This window comes from Lynx canadensis, chromosome A1 (assembly GCF_007474595.2).
Source record: "Lynx canadensis isolate LIC74 chromosome A1, mLynCan4.pri.v2, whole genome shotgun sequence".
In the NCBI taxonomy this organism is placed as follows: Eukaryota; Metazoa; Chordata; class Mammalia; order Carnivora; family Felidae; genus Lynx; species Lynx canadensis.
Window position 1 is genome coordinate 82,965,050 of NC_044303.2, and position 16,517 is coordinate 82,981,566.

Below are 16,517 nucleotides of genomic sequence, written 5' to 3' on the forward strand. Positions count from 1 at the left end.
CATGGAAGAAGGAAGCAGGAGATGTAGGTGCTAGCAAGCGGGCCACGAACCGACAGAAAACGTAAAGGGAAGGGAACGGATGCTCTTCTGGTGCCTCCAGGAAAGGCAGCCCAGCTGACACCTTGACTTTGGCCCTGTGAACTACAGAAATGTTGGAAAACAAATTTGCGTTGTTTTAAGCAACTAAATTTCATGTCATTTGTTATGACAGGAAGGGGAAACTAATACACTGCATACTCAAAGTTACTCAACAGAAACTGCAAGACTGAGAAATGGGGACAATTTCAGGGTTTTTAAGATCTAGGGATGTAACTCAGCTTAAAAGATGCCCCTCTTCACTTTACGATCTCTGAAGATCCAACATGGTAAGCACCCTTCTAGGCCTTCATCTAAGACAAAAGCTATAATCCACACCAATATTTAAAACAAAAGCAGTATCTGCTAAAGACACATCACAGTTCATGTACTTAGGGTCAAATTAATGAAAACTAAATAGGCCACCCTAAAATGTAATGGTGTCAGGTCCATGAATGTTGAGCGAAAGATGGTACAATTTTTCGTATTATATAAAATAACTGGATCGAGTTCATTTAAAATAGTTGTAATTACATAGGAAAATAAAATGAACATGTAGGGCTGCATTGATTAGAGTTGGGATGCTATCATATAGAAACCAGAATTATCAAGGTTGAAAAAAAGGGTATTAGGTTACTTTGACTGGAAGAGGTAAAAGGAAAAAAAAGTGGAAAGCCACAAATGAGATGAACCAAGAACATGGTGGCTTAGAGGCCAAAACTATTTGTCACCCCCTACTTTAGCATAACATCCTGTGTTACGAAAAAACTCACCTAAGATGGCAAGTCATGGGATCTAGTTGGCTCCACCTTGAGCAAGTCTAGGAAGCGTTCTGTGAGAAGTATGCAAGGTCCTAAGGAAAATGTGTTACACATAACACAATTGGTCTTAGACTGCAGGCTTCAAAAGGGTTTCTGGGTGCTGCACATTCTCTTTTCCAGTTGTAATTTTAATCAAGTCAGTATAGATGAGAAAAAGACCACTGTATATCCAAGATATCCCATCTGTCCTACTGTTGGCCTAGAAGGAAAACCCAGTAGTAGAAGCTTGCTCTCAAAGTACCCAGTGTGAACTGAAAACACCATCAACTACTCACAGTGCTTTCCCTGCCAGACTGTGCTCAAAGAGGGGAGAGACCTGGAGCCTGTAAGACCTTCCCAGTATTCTGTAAACACTACCTTCTCGATTGGCAGCTAATTACGATGCTATGAGAAAAAGTGTTCCCTGTTCAAAAATGTCTAGAAACAGCTTAATTAAAAGTAGTCTCCCAATCCTCATGGCACTAAATGTTTCACGAGTCAGCCAGGATGTGGATATTCCACAAGGAGCCTCACCTAGGGTAGCTTCTCCCTCACTTACCTGACCACAGAGCTGAGAAAACACAGCTTAGAAAATGCTTATTCAGACATGAAAATCAGCATGCTGAAAAAAGGGGGTATGGGAAAGAATAATGGAATCTGGGTATTATACAATGAAAATTACACAAAAGAAGACACACACATGAAGATACTGCTGACATGAAAGCCTTTGCTTTTAATTTGGTCGATACACATTTGACAAAATATTTTGGAACAAAATAACCCACGAATACAAGGTATTTACAGTAACAACCGTGGAAAACAGACAATTGACGTACTCTCAAACAGAAACGTCTACTTATAAAATTTTCTACTGTGAATCTGGAAGACTCTTCAGTTCCTACTCATTACCAGGTCTGAAATCCCAATAGGTGGCGCATGAGGCCCAGGGGCAGAAGTGTAGTTCTGACACATTTGGCAGTTAAGGATCATCTATTGGTGTGAACTCACAGGTAAGAAAAGAGCCAGAATGGAGCAGGGGCGGGGGGGGGGGGGGAGGGGGGGTCAGTGCAGTGTGGAAGAACCCAAAGGGAACATCTAAGGACAAGACCTAAGTCTAAGTCACACTCATCTTTCCCAGTCTCCTAGAGGAGAAGGCTGCAAATATTTTCAAACTTACTTGACCCCTCTTCTTTTAGCAGAAAATCAGCAACCCTGAGACTCCAATTTTCCATGACGTAAAAGCTAATAAACATCTAGAACTGCTCAAAATTCTAACTTTATATGATCAAATAGGAACTTCAAAATAACTTTTATGATCTGAAAATAAGGAGAGAAAAAATTTCATGCCTAATTGTTAAACATTCCAACTAATAATTTCCATTGTCTGAAGTCAGTTTCACAAAAAAAGATACACTTTATTAGATGTTTTAAATCGAGTACAACTTGCTCTGGATTAAGTGGACCGCCTACATCTTCATATTATTCAAATACATTTAAAGAAATTAGAGAAATCTTAATCCACCTGGAATATAGTTACGAATTTATTAACTTAAGACAGCCACATAAACAGAGGCCATGAAAAAAAGGACCAAATGCTTACCCTTTGTAACACTACCGAGACAAACACGGTACATTATACACATCAACATCTACCATTCCAACTATGCTACTTAACTAGGCTTTACAGTTTCAACAAACAACTCTGTAGATCGTATATCCACGCCAAGTGTAAAAATCAGATTTGCTGCTCCTCCAGTGGCTGTTCAAGAGCTTCCATTAGCTTTTTATTTGCCTCTTCATTATGCCGGCTTTGACAATGAGTTAAATGTTTCTTAAAGCCTCTTGGGAAATTTGATTCAAAATTACAACGTGGACATTTAAGTAAACTTTGCCCATGGGCTGCTACATGATTTTTAAGGAGAGATTCCAAAAGGAAAGCCTTTCCACAGATTGTACATTTGTAAGGGCTGTGAACATTATGCTTATTAACCAAATGATGCAAAACAGCACCTTTTTTCATAGCTCGACAGCAACAAATTTTGCAATAATACTTTCCTTTTCCACGCTTCATATATTTTGCAATCTCTTCTTCAGAGATAAAAGCCTCTTTTTCTTCAGTAAATTGTAATACGTTTTTGGACTGCTCTGGACTGGTCATGTCCATTTTGTTCTCTTTACTAAAATCAATAGATTCCACATCAACCTGCTCTTGATCGCTACTTGATTCTTGGCCCTTGCTGTCTATCACATCTAAATCTGCTTTTATATACTCACTGCTACTAAGCTCAGCATCTGAGTTCTCTTGGTTGTCTTTCTTGAGCTTCTTTGACGAAGGAAATAAAGTGTCTTCTAAGAGTTTCTTAGGTGTAGCTAGTAGGTCTTCCTGAACCAAAATATCACACTTCTGGTCATCTATGGCATCTGTCTGTAGGTCATCACCAAGCTCAACTGCCTTCTGGGATTCTGAGAAGATAGCAGTCTTGGGAAGTTCCGAGAAAAGGGCATGTTTCCGGGGCTCTGGAAAAAGAGCACGTTTTCTTGGTTCAGGAGAAGCAGGAGGGGCTGTTTTGGTGGGCTCAGAAAACAGGGCAGGTTTTCTAGGTTCAGCATCAAGAGAGAGAACAGGCTTCCAGACATCAGAGGTGGCTTTGGGGGACTCAGATGGTCCAGGTTTCCGGGTCTCAGGGAAGATAGGCTTCTGAGGCTCAATAAAAAAGGAAGACTTCCAGAGATCAGGGGAACCACCACGGGAACTTTTCTGGGACTCAGGAAAATCAAGTGAAGCAGGAGAAGTTTTCCGCTGATCCGGAGATAGCTTCCAAAGCTCTGGAGACCCTGAAGGTTTTCTGAGCTCTGGAGATCCCGCTGGACTGCGGATCTCTGGGGACAATGGTGGGCCTGGTTTACGAAGCTCAGGAGATAAGGGAGGTCCTGCTTTACGAAGCTCAGGGGACACTGAGGGAATGGTCTTCCAATGTTCAGGTGACAAGGTGGGAGTTGTCTTTCGGAGTTCTGGTGGGCCAGACTTCCACGACTCAGGAGATGCGGGGGGAGACTTCCAGGAACCAGGTGAGACTGATGAAGACTTCCAAGATGCGGGGGACACAGAGGGAGCTGGTTTCCATGGTCCAGGTGAAACAGAAGGAATTGGCTTCCAAGGACCAGGAGACACAGCTGGAGCAGGTTTAGCTGGCTTCCAAGGTCCTGATGATGCTGAAGGACTAGATTTCCAAGACCTTGGGGACCCAGGTGGCCCTGGCTTCCAAGAACCTGGTGACACAGCTGGGGCTGGTCTCCTGGGCTCTGGGGAGGCAGCAGGGAATGGCTTCCAAGGTTCAGGAGATTCCGATGGGGATGGCTTCCTTGGCTCAGGGGAGACAGTCCGGGCTGGCTTCCGAGACTCCGGAGACGCAGTTGGGGAAGGACCCCAAGGTTCAGGGGAAGCAGCTAAAACTGGTGACTCTGGAGAAGAGGCTGAAGGTGGCCCCAATGTTTCTGGGAAATGGGAGTGTTTCTGGGGTTTGGGATTAGGAAGAGTGGCCTTTACTGGCTCAGGAGATAAAGGAGTAAGTTTCTGTGGTTCTGGAGAAGGAAGAGGGACTGGTTTCTGAGATTCAGAAACAACAGGGACTGACTTCGGAAGTTCAGGAGAAGAAAGAGAGGCAGATTTTGCAGGCTCAGGAGAAGGAAGAGAAGGTATCTGTGGCTCAGGAGAAACAACAGGGCCAGGCTTCTGAGGCTCCAGGGAAGAGAGAGGAGCAGGTTTTGGGGATTCTGGAGACAAAACTGGGCCAAGTTTCTGTGTTTCTATGGAAAGGGCAGGTATGGGTTTTGGGAGTTCTGCTGAATTAGAGGGTATTTTCTGGTGTTCAGGAGGAGGAGGGCTCTTCCTAGGATCTGCTTCTTTGCTTAGCTGAGTTTTTGGTTTCTCATTCCACTTCTCTGGGCCTGCGTGTTTGGATGTGATGTGATAGTACACATTAGAGTACATCTTGCTGGTGAAGAAGCATTTATGGCAGTGGAATAGCTTTGCACTTTTCTGGTAAAATATCATTTTACCTAACCCACCAGCATCCATTTCATCACAAAATTCTGGATGGATGGTGCCCATGTGGATTTGCACATTTTCATAATCTGTGCCTCGGAAACTGCAGTGGTCACACTCCAAACGTGCTGAGGGCTTACGGAGTTCCTGGAATACTTCCATTTCTCTTTCTGTTACAACACACGCGATTATATTCTTTGAAAACTTTCAATAGTGCTGCAATAAAGTAGAAATTAATTATTTTCAGGGAATATAATTTTAAATAAAATGCTGTCCTAGAACTTTTCATTCTATAATTGCTTAATTTTAAGTCTAGAATGGTATGTGCATTTATCAGATAGTATCTCAACAAAGATTTTGAAGAGAAAAGGTAGATGGAACTAATTTTTTTTTTTTTTAAAGTAGTGGAGTCCTAACACAGGGCTTGAACTCATGACCCTGAGATCAATACCTGAGCTGAGATCAAGAGTCAGATGCTTAAATGACTGAGTCACCCAGGTACCCCGAGATGGAATTAGTTTTTAGCTGAGCTTCAAAACTGCTTTTACATATATCATCTCATTTAATCCATCTAACACTATGACTCAGTATTAGTATTTTCATTTATAGATGAAGAAACAGGTTCGGAATGGTACCTTACCCATGTTCTAGGCTACCAGTGACCCAAGCCTGACCCCAGAATTACCCAGCGTGTGCCTTACACCTTGACTCTAAAACTCTGCATCAACAAGCTGTCAGCACATAAAGTTGAGCAAACATCAAAATTAAAGCTAGGCAATTTAAGGCTGAGCAAGAAAACTAGATCCATTTCAGAAAGCACTCATTAATCTAAAATTATGAAAAGATGGCTTTTTAAAAATATCAACACATTTTATAATATTTTATCCATCCTAATATTTTATTCTTTCATTTAAGATTAATTATTTTCTGTTCCCTGCTTTTCTAGGCACTTGGGTTTAAAGATGTGTCTTGTACTATGGTGCTAACATTAGTTGCACAGGTAAGTGTGAAGGGCAACACAGAAAAGGCTGTCAAGGAAAGAAGCTCCAGCGTAGATCCTGAACGATGTAAAGGAGTTTGCTTAGCAAAAGGGCAATTCAGATAGAGGACATCCTTGAAGCAGGAACTTGCTTGCCAGTAATTATGACTTTTTAAAAGTTTAAATAAGCACGTTTTCTAGGATGGTGAAAAGTAACAGAAGCTCAGAGTTAGAAATATACTCATTCGTGCAGAACAAGATATTTACACAGTATCACTTGCTCTAAGACTACACAATCTCTCACAAAGACATGCTACACAAATAGGATTCTAAACACAATATTTTACAACCTGCTTTCATTTAAGTAAGAGCAGGTGGCTCAAGAGAACCAAGACCAGGCTCCTGAGGCTTCAGGTAAAGCGAAGAGAGGAGCAGGTTTTGGTGATTCTGGAAACAGAACTAGGCCAAGTTTTCATGTTTCTATGGAGAGGGAAGGCATAGGTTTCAGGAGTTCTGCTGAATTATGATGAGCATTTTCTAGGACATTTTTACATAGAGGAAGCACTATATTTCCTTGTACATATCTTGAATATGAGGGTGCTGCTGAAGGGAAAATTCCTACAAGTGAATTACCCGGTTCAAAGGCTCTTTGCATTTAAAATTGATACATTTCACCCACCTCTCAGAAAGTTACAGTAGTATTGCACACCAACCAACAGTTCAGGGGCAATTCCCCAATCCCTCAAGAACACTATTATTAACTTCTAATCTTTGCTACTTCTAGGGTGAAAACTGGAGTCTCATCATCGTTTTAACGAGCTGTTCTTTAATGAGAAAGAGTGAACATTTTCCCTTTTTATTACACATGTGTATTTCTTTTGTAGGGTATGCCTTGTCCTTTTAATTATCTGTAGTCTTTGCATAAAATAAATCAGTCCTTCTACTGAAGATATGTTCCTAGTTTACCATCTCTTGACTTACGGTATGTGTGTGTGTATGTGTGCGTGCGTGTTTTCACACACAACTGGTTCACATACAAATGAAAAACTTACAGGTTTTCCTTACGACTGTTTTATTTTTTTTTTTTTTCAACGTTTATTTATTTTTGGGACAGAGAGAGACAGAGCATGAACGGGGGAGGGGCAGAGAGAGAGGGAGACACAGAATCGGAAACAGGCTCCAGGCTCCGAGCCATCAGTCCAGAGCCTGACGCGGGGCTCGAACTCACGGACCGCGAGATCGTGACCTGGCTGAAGTCGGACGCTTAACCGACTGCGCCACCCAGGCGCCCCTTTACGACTGTTTTAAATCATGCTTTCCCACTCCATTACTTTTAAAGCAGTCTACATATTTTTCTTGTGATTTTGATGGTTTCATTCTTTTTTTTTTTAACATTTGTATTTTTACTCCATCGTGTATAAGGAGTGGGATAGTCTATTTTTTCAGCTTATTTTTTCACCCCAAACGGACAGTGCAGTTGTCTCTGCAACCCTTTTCCTCACTGATGTATAATGTTCCATTTAGCATTTACTAAATTTTGTGTTTATGAATCCATTCTGAACTCTTTTCCTTTTTTTCCTTTTTCTTTTTAATTTTGTAAGGTAATCTCTACTCCCAACGCGGGGTTCAAACTCATGGCCCCAAGATCAAGAGTCCCACGTTCTTCCAACTGGACTCTATCCTATTCTCCACCGGCTCCATCTGGTGTGTTCTTCTCAGCATGGGAACCCAACAACTGCTAAAACAGATTCTGTAACACATACAGTTTATCCAAATGGATCACAAAGTCTTTTCCCATTACATTATGTTCCATCCTTTACCAAAAGTACCAGCCACTCCCCAGGACCCACAATGTGCTCTGTGCTAACAGTAATGAAGGATCAAAATGTATTCCTTCCATGTTACTGCTCCTCAGAAAACAGTACACACTTCTTATGTCCACAGGATCGCCCTTTAATAATTTCAAAAACATTCATTTAAAAGACTTAACAGGGACGCCTGGGTGGCTCAGCTGGTTAAGCATCCGACTTTGGCTCAGGTATGATCTCAGTTTGTTGAGTTCAAGCCCCGCACTGGGCTTTGTGCTGACAGCTCAGAGCCTGGAAGCTGCTTCAGATTTTGTCTCACTCTCTCTGCCCCTCCCCAACTTGTGTTCTGTCTCTGTCTCTCAAAAGTAAATAAATGTAAGAAAAAAAAATTTTTTTAATAAAATAAAAGACTTAACATTTCTGGGGCACCTGGGTGGCTCAGTCAGCAGCTCAGGTCATGATCTCGTGGTTGGCAAGTAAAACATGTAGAAAGAACATGCAGGCTAACCTCAGACCCAATGTTTCATAAAACTAGAACAATGTTAAAAGAATAGGGAAGATTTATCTTAATAATCCCACCTGGCAATAAGCGGCCCTAATGAACAGTCAAGGGATGCTCATATTAAGTAATGGGGGATATCACATCATTGTAGTATAATATTCCCTATGTCGTATGTATTATGACACAGAGGTTAAGAGCTCAGGCCTGCTGGGTTTGAGGGAGTCCTAGCTCCACGATACGGCTTTTGTTAAGTTGTTAAACCTTTCTATGCTTCAGTTCCCCTAAAATGGATGTGATATTTCGTAGCATGTTCAGAGTTAGCACTCAGTGTCAGCTATGATTTGTTATATTAGAAACTACAAGAGTACCCTCTAACAAATACTTCATTTCTGGTAAATAAATATTCCCAAATGATCTTGGTAACTTTATGACTGACCAACACACAGTATCTCATCCCAAATATACTCAGGTCCCACTCGTGACAGGAAGAGGCTTTTTACTTCCATGACTTCAGAAACTTATTAAACAAAACTATGGAGACTTTTCCCATCTTCTCAAGAAACTGGCATACAGCAAAAATATCTTACTTAGCGACCCCTCTCCTTTCTTTCCCTAATATAGTCCCATCAATGAAATGATTTTATTTCCTATATGCTAACTCACCAACTTTTACCAATACTAACTCATAAAACAGAAGTTATCAACGAACCCAATAAGTGTACAATACGGGGATCAGATTATGAACTGTAAGGGTATAGAGCATTTCCTTCTACTACCACAGAAATGACTGAGCACAATATTCTATTGCCAGGAAGGTTTTACCAAATGAAAAAGAGGGTAACACAAAAGCACAATGCATAAATAGACACCTCTGACACAGTGCAACAGTAGAGAGGTGGTCCCCTCTTCAGCCACACCCCCGGTCTCGACTACTACCCAAGTCCTGTGGATCTTTTCTACGGGCAAAGCTCTACCACTCTTTCTCCTTACTTCTATTTTCCATCAGTTGTACCTCTGTTTCTTGCCTCTCTGGAAATTGTACGCTCACTACATTTTACAGCTGCTCCTGTAAATGAGTCCGTTTTTGAGGAATACCATTTGGCCTAAGTCCGCTAGCTTCTGCCTCGGGTGGCCTCCAGCCACCTCAGCTTCTCTGACTGGACGGTCTCCTTTGGTCTTTAATTGTTGCCTAAATCATCAGCTCTCCCACCCTTCATCTAGTGCCACCCAATCAGTATCTCACCCATCCCATTCTCTTTCAAGCTCCTCACACTTTAAAAGTCCCCAGCTCTCCCACCTGCCCCTATTTCCTCTTCCTGTCACCAACTCTTCTGGCCAATCTCAAAGTGCCTACTACCCAAACCTGCCTACTCCCACACCTCATTATCATACTCTAGAAACCTCTTAAAAAAATTAAAAAGAATGGTAAAAAAATTCACTTCTCAAACCCCAAACTCTGTCATATAAATGCATATCTAGCACACATTCCCACATCATTACATATGAGTGTATATGCTCTTATAAGTGGTTTTTCCTTACAAAATCCAAACACTTTTCAAAAATGTTCATATCTTAAAATATTCTCCTAAACATTAAAAAGCAAACAAAAACATATGCTAAGTAAAGCTGGTAGAATGACACTATGAATCCAGGACAAGTGCTTTTACAGCAGGGAAGAAATAGAGACCAACATGCTATACCCTGGTAGACTTACCAGCTATCTTCCTAGAAGTCTTAAAAGTCTGTCTTCAAAGGGCAGGCAAGTCTACATGGCTTTCTGACTTAACTACAGAAAAAAGCCTGTAGTACATGAAGAACAGAGATACAGAGATGAGAAGTTGGACCTGAAAAAAATAAAGGAAGTATAATCAAAACTACATTTCTGTGGTCATCTGTGGCCCTGTAATAGAATTCTGCCTATTTCTCTCGCTGTCCTGCTTCCTGCAACAGTGACAGGGGTCCGATCCAATAAGCTGAACACTTGCTTTACTGAAATAATACCAAAGGTGACCGTACCATGATGCCACCCATGTCTAATTCCACTTTAAAATCCACTACAGAATTAACGCTCATGTGTTTAACCACAGCACTCTCCAGCCCACCATCCCACTTCAGCTGATGTGACAGCACTCAGCAGACAAAACCAGGCATGTAAAGCTCTTCACGATCTGTCTGGCCGCCGACAGGTCTAAGTACTGACCCATCTGTAACTCCCCCACAAACCAAGCGTCTGGACCTTTGCACAGGCATCGCCCCTTCTTTACACTCCGTCTTGCCACCCAGCCATCAGACCCTTCACGCAGAATTACTTCTTAATAATGGCCACTCCCACCCCCCATCCTCTTTGTCAGCACACCTCCAGTGTAGCCTTCACCCTCTGGCAGGAGTCTGGCTCTCTGAGGGCAGGGTCTACCCATTCACCCTGTAGCCCTTGCACATCCCTGGCACACGGTGTATGCTAAGAAAGTATGTGTTTGTTACCTCTAAAACATCTGGTCATGAAGACTGGAGACCTGACCTTAGGTTCACAAGATTTTAAAACTAGAAGAGACCTAAGCTATCATCTAGCCTTTGAACATTGGGATTTAGAGCAGAAAGCCCTCAGGGAGCATCTACTTTAAAACTCAACTTATAGCTGAGGAAATTCAAGCCTAAACATTAAGTAACTTGTTCAAGATGAAGCAAATAATGAGCATCTGACAAAGGACCAGATTAAAGTTCTGCCATCTATCCAGGTTCTTTCTAACACACCTTGACTAATACCCTGGAATTTAGTAAGATCTTGACAAGCCAGTACAGTGCACAAAATCAGGAAGACGAATCTACAGAGAACTGCATTCCATATTCTACACTGAACAGAAAATCCCAGTAGATCGCTGTCTCTAGCTCTGAGCAGGAAGGACACTTTGAGTTCATAACACAGGGGAACACGCAAACGAAAGCAACCAGGATGGCAGGCAGTCTTTAAAAACATGTATTTTGGGGGGCGCCTGGGTGGCTCAGTCGGTTGAGCGTCCAACTTCGGCTCAGGTCATGATCTCATGGCTTGTGAGTTCAAGCCCTGCATCTGTGCTGACAGCTCAGAGCATGGAGCCTCTTTGGGTCTGTCTTTCTCTCTCTCTCTGCCCCTCCCCCGCTCACATTCTGTTTCTATGTTTTTAATAAACATTTAAAAATATAAATAAATAAAAACATGTATTTTGGGATTACAGAAACTGATTAACTTCAAAAGTGGAAGAAGTATGGATTAATATGTAAGGTGTCCTAGAAGCAGCAAGTGGAAGCCAGCAGGGTTACAAAGTACTCAGTCATGGACAAGAATGACTGGCCCTGCCAGGTAAGAGCCCTCCCTAATCGTAAGTCAATGATCAGCATGGGACTGAAAGGGTCGTCAGAGGACTTGAGTCCAAACCCTTCACTTTATTTTTTTATTTATTTTTTTTTTCAACGTTTATTTATTTTTGGGACAGAGAGAGACAGAGCATGAACGGGGGAGGGGCAGAGAGAGAGGGAGACACAGAATCGGAAACAGGCTCCAGGCTCTGAGCCATCAGCCCAGAGCCCGACGTGGGGCTCGAACTCACAGACCGCGAGATCGTGACCTGGCTGAAGTCGGACGCTTAACCGACTGCGCCACGCAGGCGCCCCAAACCCTTCACTTTAAAATGAGAAAAGTGATGCTGACGGAGAAAAGCGCCCAAGATCACAACACTGAGGTCAGAGGAAGTAACACAAGATCCTGATTCTGGATCTCTGCTGTAACACCATGAGGTCTTTCCCATGGGGACTCCTGAGTACAGGCCAGACACACAGATTCCTTCTGCCCTCCCACCCAAATTTCAGAGCTCCTAAGCCTAAGTATGAAGGTAACTCTACAAAAGTTTCCCTCATCCTACTTTCTGCCTCTACAGGCTACACGCAGTCCCTAAAAAAGTTCTGTCATTAGTGGTTTGCCAGTCCACCACATCACACTTATCTCCTATCCAACAGCTTCATTAGACTCTAACACCACTGGTTGTCTTTAAAAACATTCTGATGCATAGTTTAAAAAATAAATGCACAAAATTATGTACAGCACGGTTAAAACCAATCGCGTTCTATTATATATCCACTAGCATTTCTCTTCACCCCTAAATGTCAATTGAAAAGTAGTAAACTATTTGTAGTTTTAGGTTAAAGAAGAAATTGAATGCAAAGTTTCAGCTTTCATATACCTTCTTTCCTCCTCTGCACACAACTTCTGTTAGTATTTGTTATAACTGAGGAATGAATACTGATATATTATTGTTACTGAAGTGCAAAGTGTAGTTAGGGGTCATTCATTCTACCTGTTGTACAAGCCTATAATTTTCCACACACACTGTGTCACATACCGAGCATTACAAAATGGACAGAATGTCACAGCCATAACAATTCCCTGTGCTTCTCATTAACCATTGATCTCTTTACTGTCTTCCTGGTTTTGCCTTTTCCGTACATTTTAAAAACTTATGGCAAAACACAACAAAATTTACCATTTTAACAATTTTCAAAAGCACAATTCAGTGGAATCAAGTATATTGCAATGTTGTATAACATCACCATTGTCCATTTCCAGGACTTTTCATTAGGACAAAGAGAAACTTTGTACCCATTAAACAGTAACTCCCCATTCCCCCCACCCCTCCACCTCCGCAGCCCCTGGTAATCTCTACTCAATTTTCTGTCCCTATGAGTGGAATCATACATTTGTCCTTTTGTGTCTGGCTTATTTCACTTTCCACATCTATATTACAGCATGTATTAGAATTTTATTCCTTTTTATGGATGAATTACATTACACAATTTGCTTTCCATTCATCTGTTGATAGACATCTGGAGTATTTCCGCCTTTGGCTCATTTTGAATAAAGCTGCTAGTAACACTGGTGAACAAATATTTGAGGCCCTGCTTTCAATTCTTTAGAGTTTAGCCCTAGGAGCGGAATTGCTGGGTGTTAGAGTAACTACGCTAAAATGTGAGCAACCACTAACCCTTTTTCCATACCTCCTGGCTGCACCCCTTTACGTGGCTGCCAGCAATGCACGAGTGTGCCCCCTTCTCCACACCCTCCCCAACACCTGTTATTTTTCTTTTGATGACAGTCGTCCGAGTGGGTGTGAAGTGGTACCTCATTCTGGTTTTTATTTTCCTAACTCTGATGTCTGGAAGCATCCTGCGGAGCATCCTGTGACGTGCTCACTGGCCAGCCCTTGCCCGTTTTTTAAAGCCAGGATGTTTCTGTTGTTGAGTCGTAGAAGTTCTTTACATATTCTGGGCACTAACCCCTTCCCAGCTACGTGATTACGTGTCTCCCACTCTGGGTTGCCCAGCTCATTTTTAAGCAGCAACAATGACAAAAGCCCACGCCGACGAGGTGCCGCGAAAACTGCGTCCTGGCCCGTAGCGGAAGAAGCGCTTTCCTTCCCGAGCCGGTTCACGACCTCCCCGCGGGATCGCGCAGAGCGTTTCCCGCCTCCCGCAGAGAACGCGGGGCTCGCCCCCCGCCCCGAGGCCCACCCCGCCGGCGGACGGGGCGCAGGCCGCTCCTCGGTGCACGCCCCGGACGGGGTTCCCCGGACTCGGGCCTTGGCGGAGGCGGGGTGGGCCCCGGCCCGGGCGACAGTCTCGCCCCGCTCCTCACCGGTGGGCCTCGGCGGCGTCCAGACACTCGAAGGACCTCGGAAGCCGCGCTCGCGGGACCCGGCTGCTCCGCGAGGCCCTGCAGCGCGGCGGCCTCCCGAATGGCTGCGCGGCGCAGGCGCGGGATGCGGGCGCGCGGGCGTGCGCGCGGCCGCGGGACGGGTCAGTGGGGGCTGATGGGAAGCTAGTTTGTCGTCCCGCGCCCTCCAGCGCCGCCCAATCAGGTCGCAGATCGCCGGGCGCCGTTTTGGGAGTACGTTGGCGTGCGGAGCAGCCCGCCCTGCCTCCGGAAGTTACGCGCTCAGTCCCGCCCCCGGAGGATCCCGGGCGCCGGCCGGGTTTGGGTCTACAGTGCTGGTTACCCTGAGCGAGTGAGCCGCGGTCTCAGCGGCTGTAGTCCTTGTTGACTCCGGCAGGTCGACGGTCCGATCCCCGGCCTAAGGTCGCCTGGCCGCTCTGTTTCTCGCTTCTGCCGGTCCCTTGAGGTGAACACGCCCGCAGACCTCGAGTGGCCGGCCGAGACGGTGCTGCGCAGCAGATTCATTGTCGCGAATGCCTAGTGGACCTCGCCGTCGAACCAGCAGCCCGCCGGGTTGTGCAGTCGGTACCCACTCATGCTCAGTGCAAGGCTTCTCCAGTCTGCTGTTTTGACCTCCCATTCACTTGGAACTGAGGGCCCTGCGTTCTTTGATTTTTGAGAATATTCTGACTTCTAATATTTAAATAGTGACAGGCGCATTTTAGGGCATTTGCAGGTTTTTGCTTGTGTAGCAGAGTGATCCGTTAGTTGTGTTTAGATTTAATAGCCTCGAAAGAAAACTGCACAATTAAAAGGGTTAAAACTATATATATACATATATATATATATACACACACACACACAAATATATATATACACACATATATAAATACACATGTATATGTGTGTGTGTGTATATATATATTGTGTGTGTATATACATATATATACACACAATATATACATATATATATATACACATACATTATGTGTATACACATATGTATGTGTATACACAATATATATGTGCGTTTGTGTATATATATATATATATGTTTATATACACACATATATATTGTTGCCTGGGCGGGAGGCAACTGCCTGGGCCTGAAGACTGTACCTGCCAAGGTACACTGTAAACACACTCCTGGGAGAGGGAGGAGGAACCATTCATCTTGTAAGGCACAATAAACAAACATTTTAGAATCTCTTTAAAAAAGAGCATTTTGGGGCACCTGGGTGGCTCAGTCAGTTAGCGCCCGACTTCATAATCTCACAGTTCATAAGTTCAAGCCCCGCATTGGGCTCTGTGCTGACAGCTTAGAGCCTGGAGCCTGTTTTGAATTCTGTGTCTCGCTCTTTCTGTGCTCCTCCCCCAACTCATGCTCTGTCTCTCTCCTTCGAAAATAAATAAAAACATTAAAAATTTTTTAAAAAGAGTGTTTTATTCAGGTCTAGATTAGGACAACTTCCTGCGATACACAATCTTCGGTATAGAGTTATATACATTTTTTACGTTAAAAGTCCCATTTTATTATGCAAAGAACGTTTCCAAGAGTTGCAGACTTTAAGTTTCCAGTATATGCAGCGCTGTATGACTTTAATCTTGAAGGAATCAGGGAAGTTTCTTACTTTTTCTTATCTTTCTTATTTTGTGTTAAGAATGCTCCTTTTTGTTATTTTATTTAATGAAGCAGACATAGTGTGTGCTACAGACCTTGGTAAATGTTAAGTAGTTTCCGGAAGCCCAGGAGTAGGGTCCCCAAATGTTAAAAGTTGAAAATTTTCTTTACCTGGGAAAACACCTCCCACTCTCCCAAGTCCAAACTGTGACATGAACTTTTATCTACTAACACAACAAAACTTTCTTTGTGAAAAAGGAAAGTTGAACACCGCATTAAATATACAGAAAAAAGACAAACAGCTTATTTACAAGAGAAGAAACATAGATGTCCAATAAATAGTGAAAAAGTCTTCAGCCTTAATAGAAATACAATCCATACTCTTTAAGCCATAAATTTTAAATGTAGAAATGAGAGAATCTTTTCTCTGACCACTTAGTTTTACATATTAACTTTTGAGATTGTTACCTTTAATAGGAAGTTATGGTGTAAAATTCAGTATAGGCATATATGTAGTGCTGTTTTTCTCATTTTAGGCCTGTATTTTAAAAGCATTGTAATAATTACAAGTGTTGCTGCTGTATCAGTGTTACCAAAATAACTTTCAACTCTTATTACTGTTGTTACCCCTAAGGCCTCCCCCTGGAAGGTACCGTAATTTGTACTCACATCACACAATTTCCAGTTAAAGAACTGGGTAGTGACCAGAGACTGATAGCAAGATAACAGTGTATTATTTCTTCAGTTGCTGAAGATCTGCCCTCCTGGGGTGGTTTGTCAATTTGTGAACTGTTTGCAGACACAGACTTGTTCTCAGCTCTGCTATCTGCAGATGGAAGTCCCTAGGGTCTGGACCTGGTTGCCAAGTGTGTGGATGCCTCTGGAGCACTGGAGTTCTGAGTTTCTGTTATTTAAGAAGCTTTTTTTTTTAAACATTTATTTATTTTTGAGAGAGAGTGTGTGTGTGTGTATGTGTGTGGAGGAGGGGCAGAGAGACAGAGACAGAG

At 43.0% G+C, this 16,517-nt stretch overlaps 1 protein-coding gene across 3 annotated transcripts; it reads right to left on the reverse strand.

Moving 5' to 3' along the window:
• Positions 1–1,582: 1,582 nt before the first annotated feature.
• On the reverse strand, positions 1,583–13,979 carry CHAMP1 (chromosome alignment maintaining phosphoprotein 1). 3 transcript variants are annotated; one of them, XM_030314588.2, is made up of 3 exons: positions 13,872–13,979; positions 9,924–10,053; positions 1,583–5,136 (listed from the first exon to the last, which is right to left on the reverse strand). In XM_030314588.2, the coding sequence occupies exon 3, from the start codon at positions 5,080–5,082 to the stop codon at positions 2,611–2,613; it is 2,472 nt and encodes an 823-aa protein (XP_030170448.1). In that variant the 5' UTR covers positions 5,083–5,136; positions 9,924–10,053; positions 13,872–13,979; the 3' UTR covers positions 1,583–2,610. The 3 variants fall into 3 exon arrangements, with proteins under 3 accessions (XP_030170448.1, XP_030170452.1, XP_030170450.1); XM_030314592.2 differs by lacking the exon at positions 9,924–10,053; XM_030314590.1 differs by lacking the exon at positions 13,872–13,979 and having other exon boundaries at positions 9,924–11,227.
• Positions 13,980–16,517: the final 2,538 nt, after the last annotated feature.

What these genes read in the sequence shown, in the direction of transcription:
- CHAMP1 (XM_030314592.2), bottom strand. Translation starts at nt 5,082, where the DNA reads ATGGAAGTATTCCAGGAACTCCGTAAGCCCTCAGCACGTTTGGAGTGT.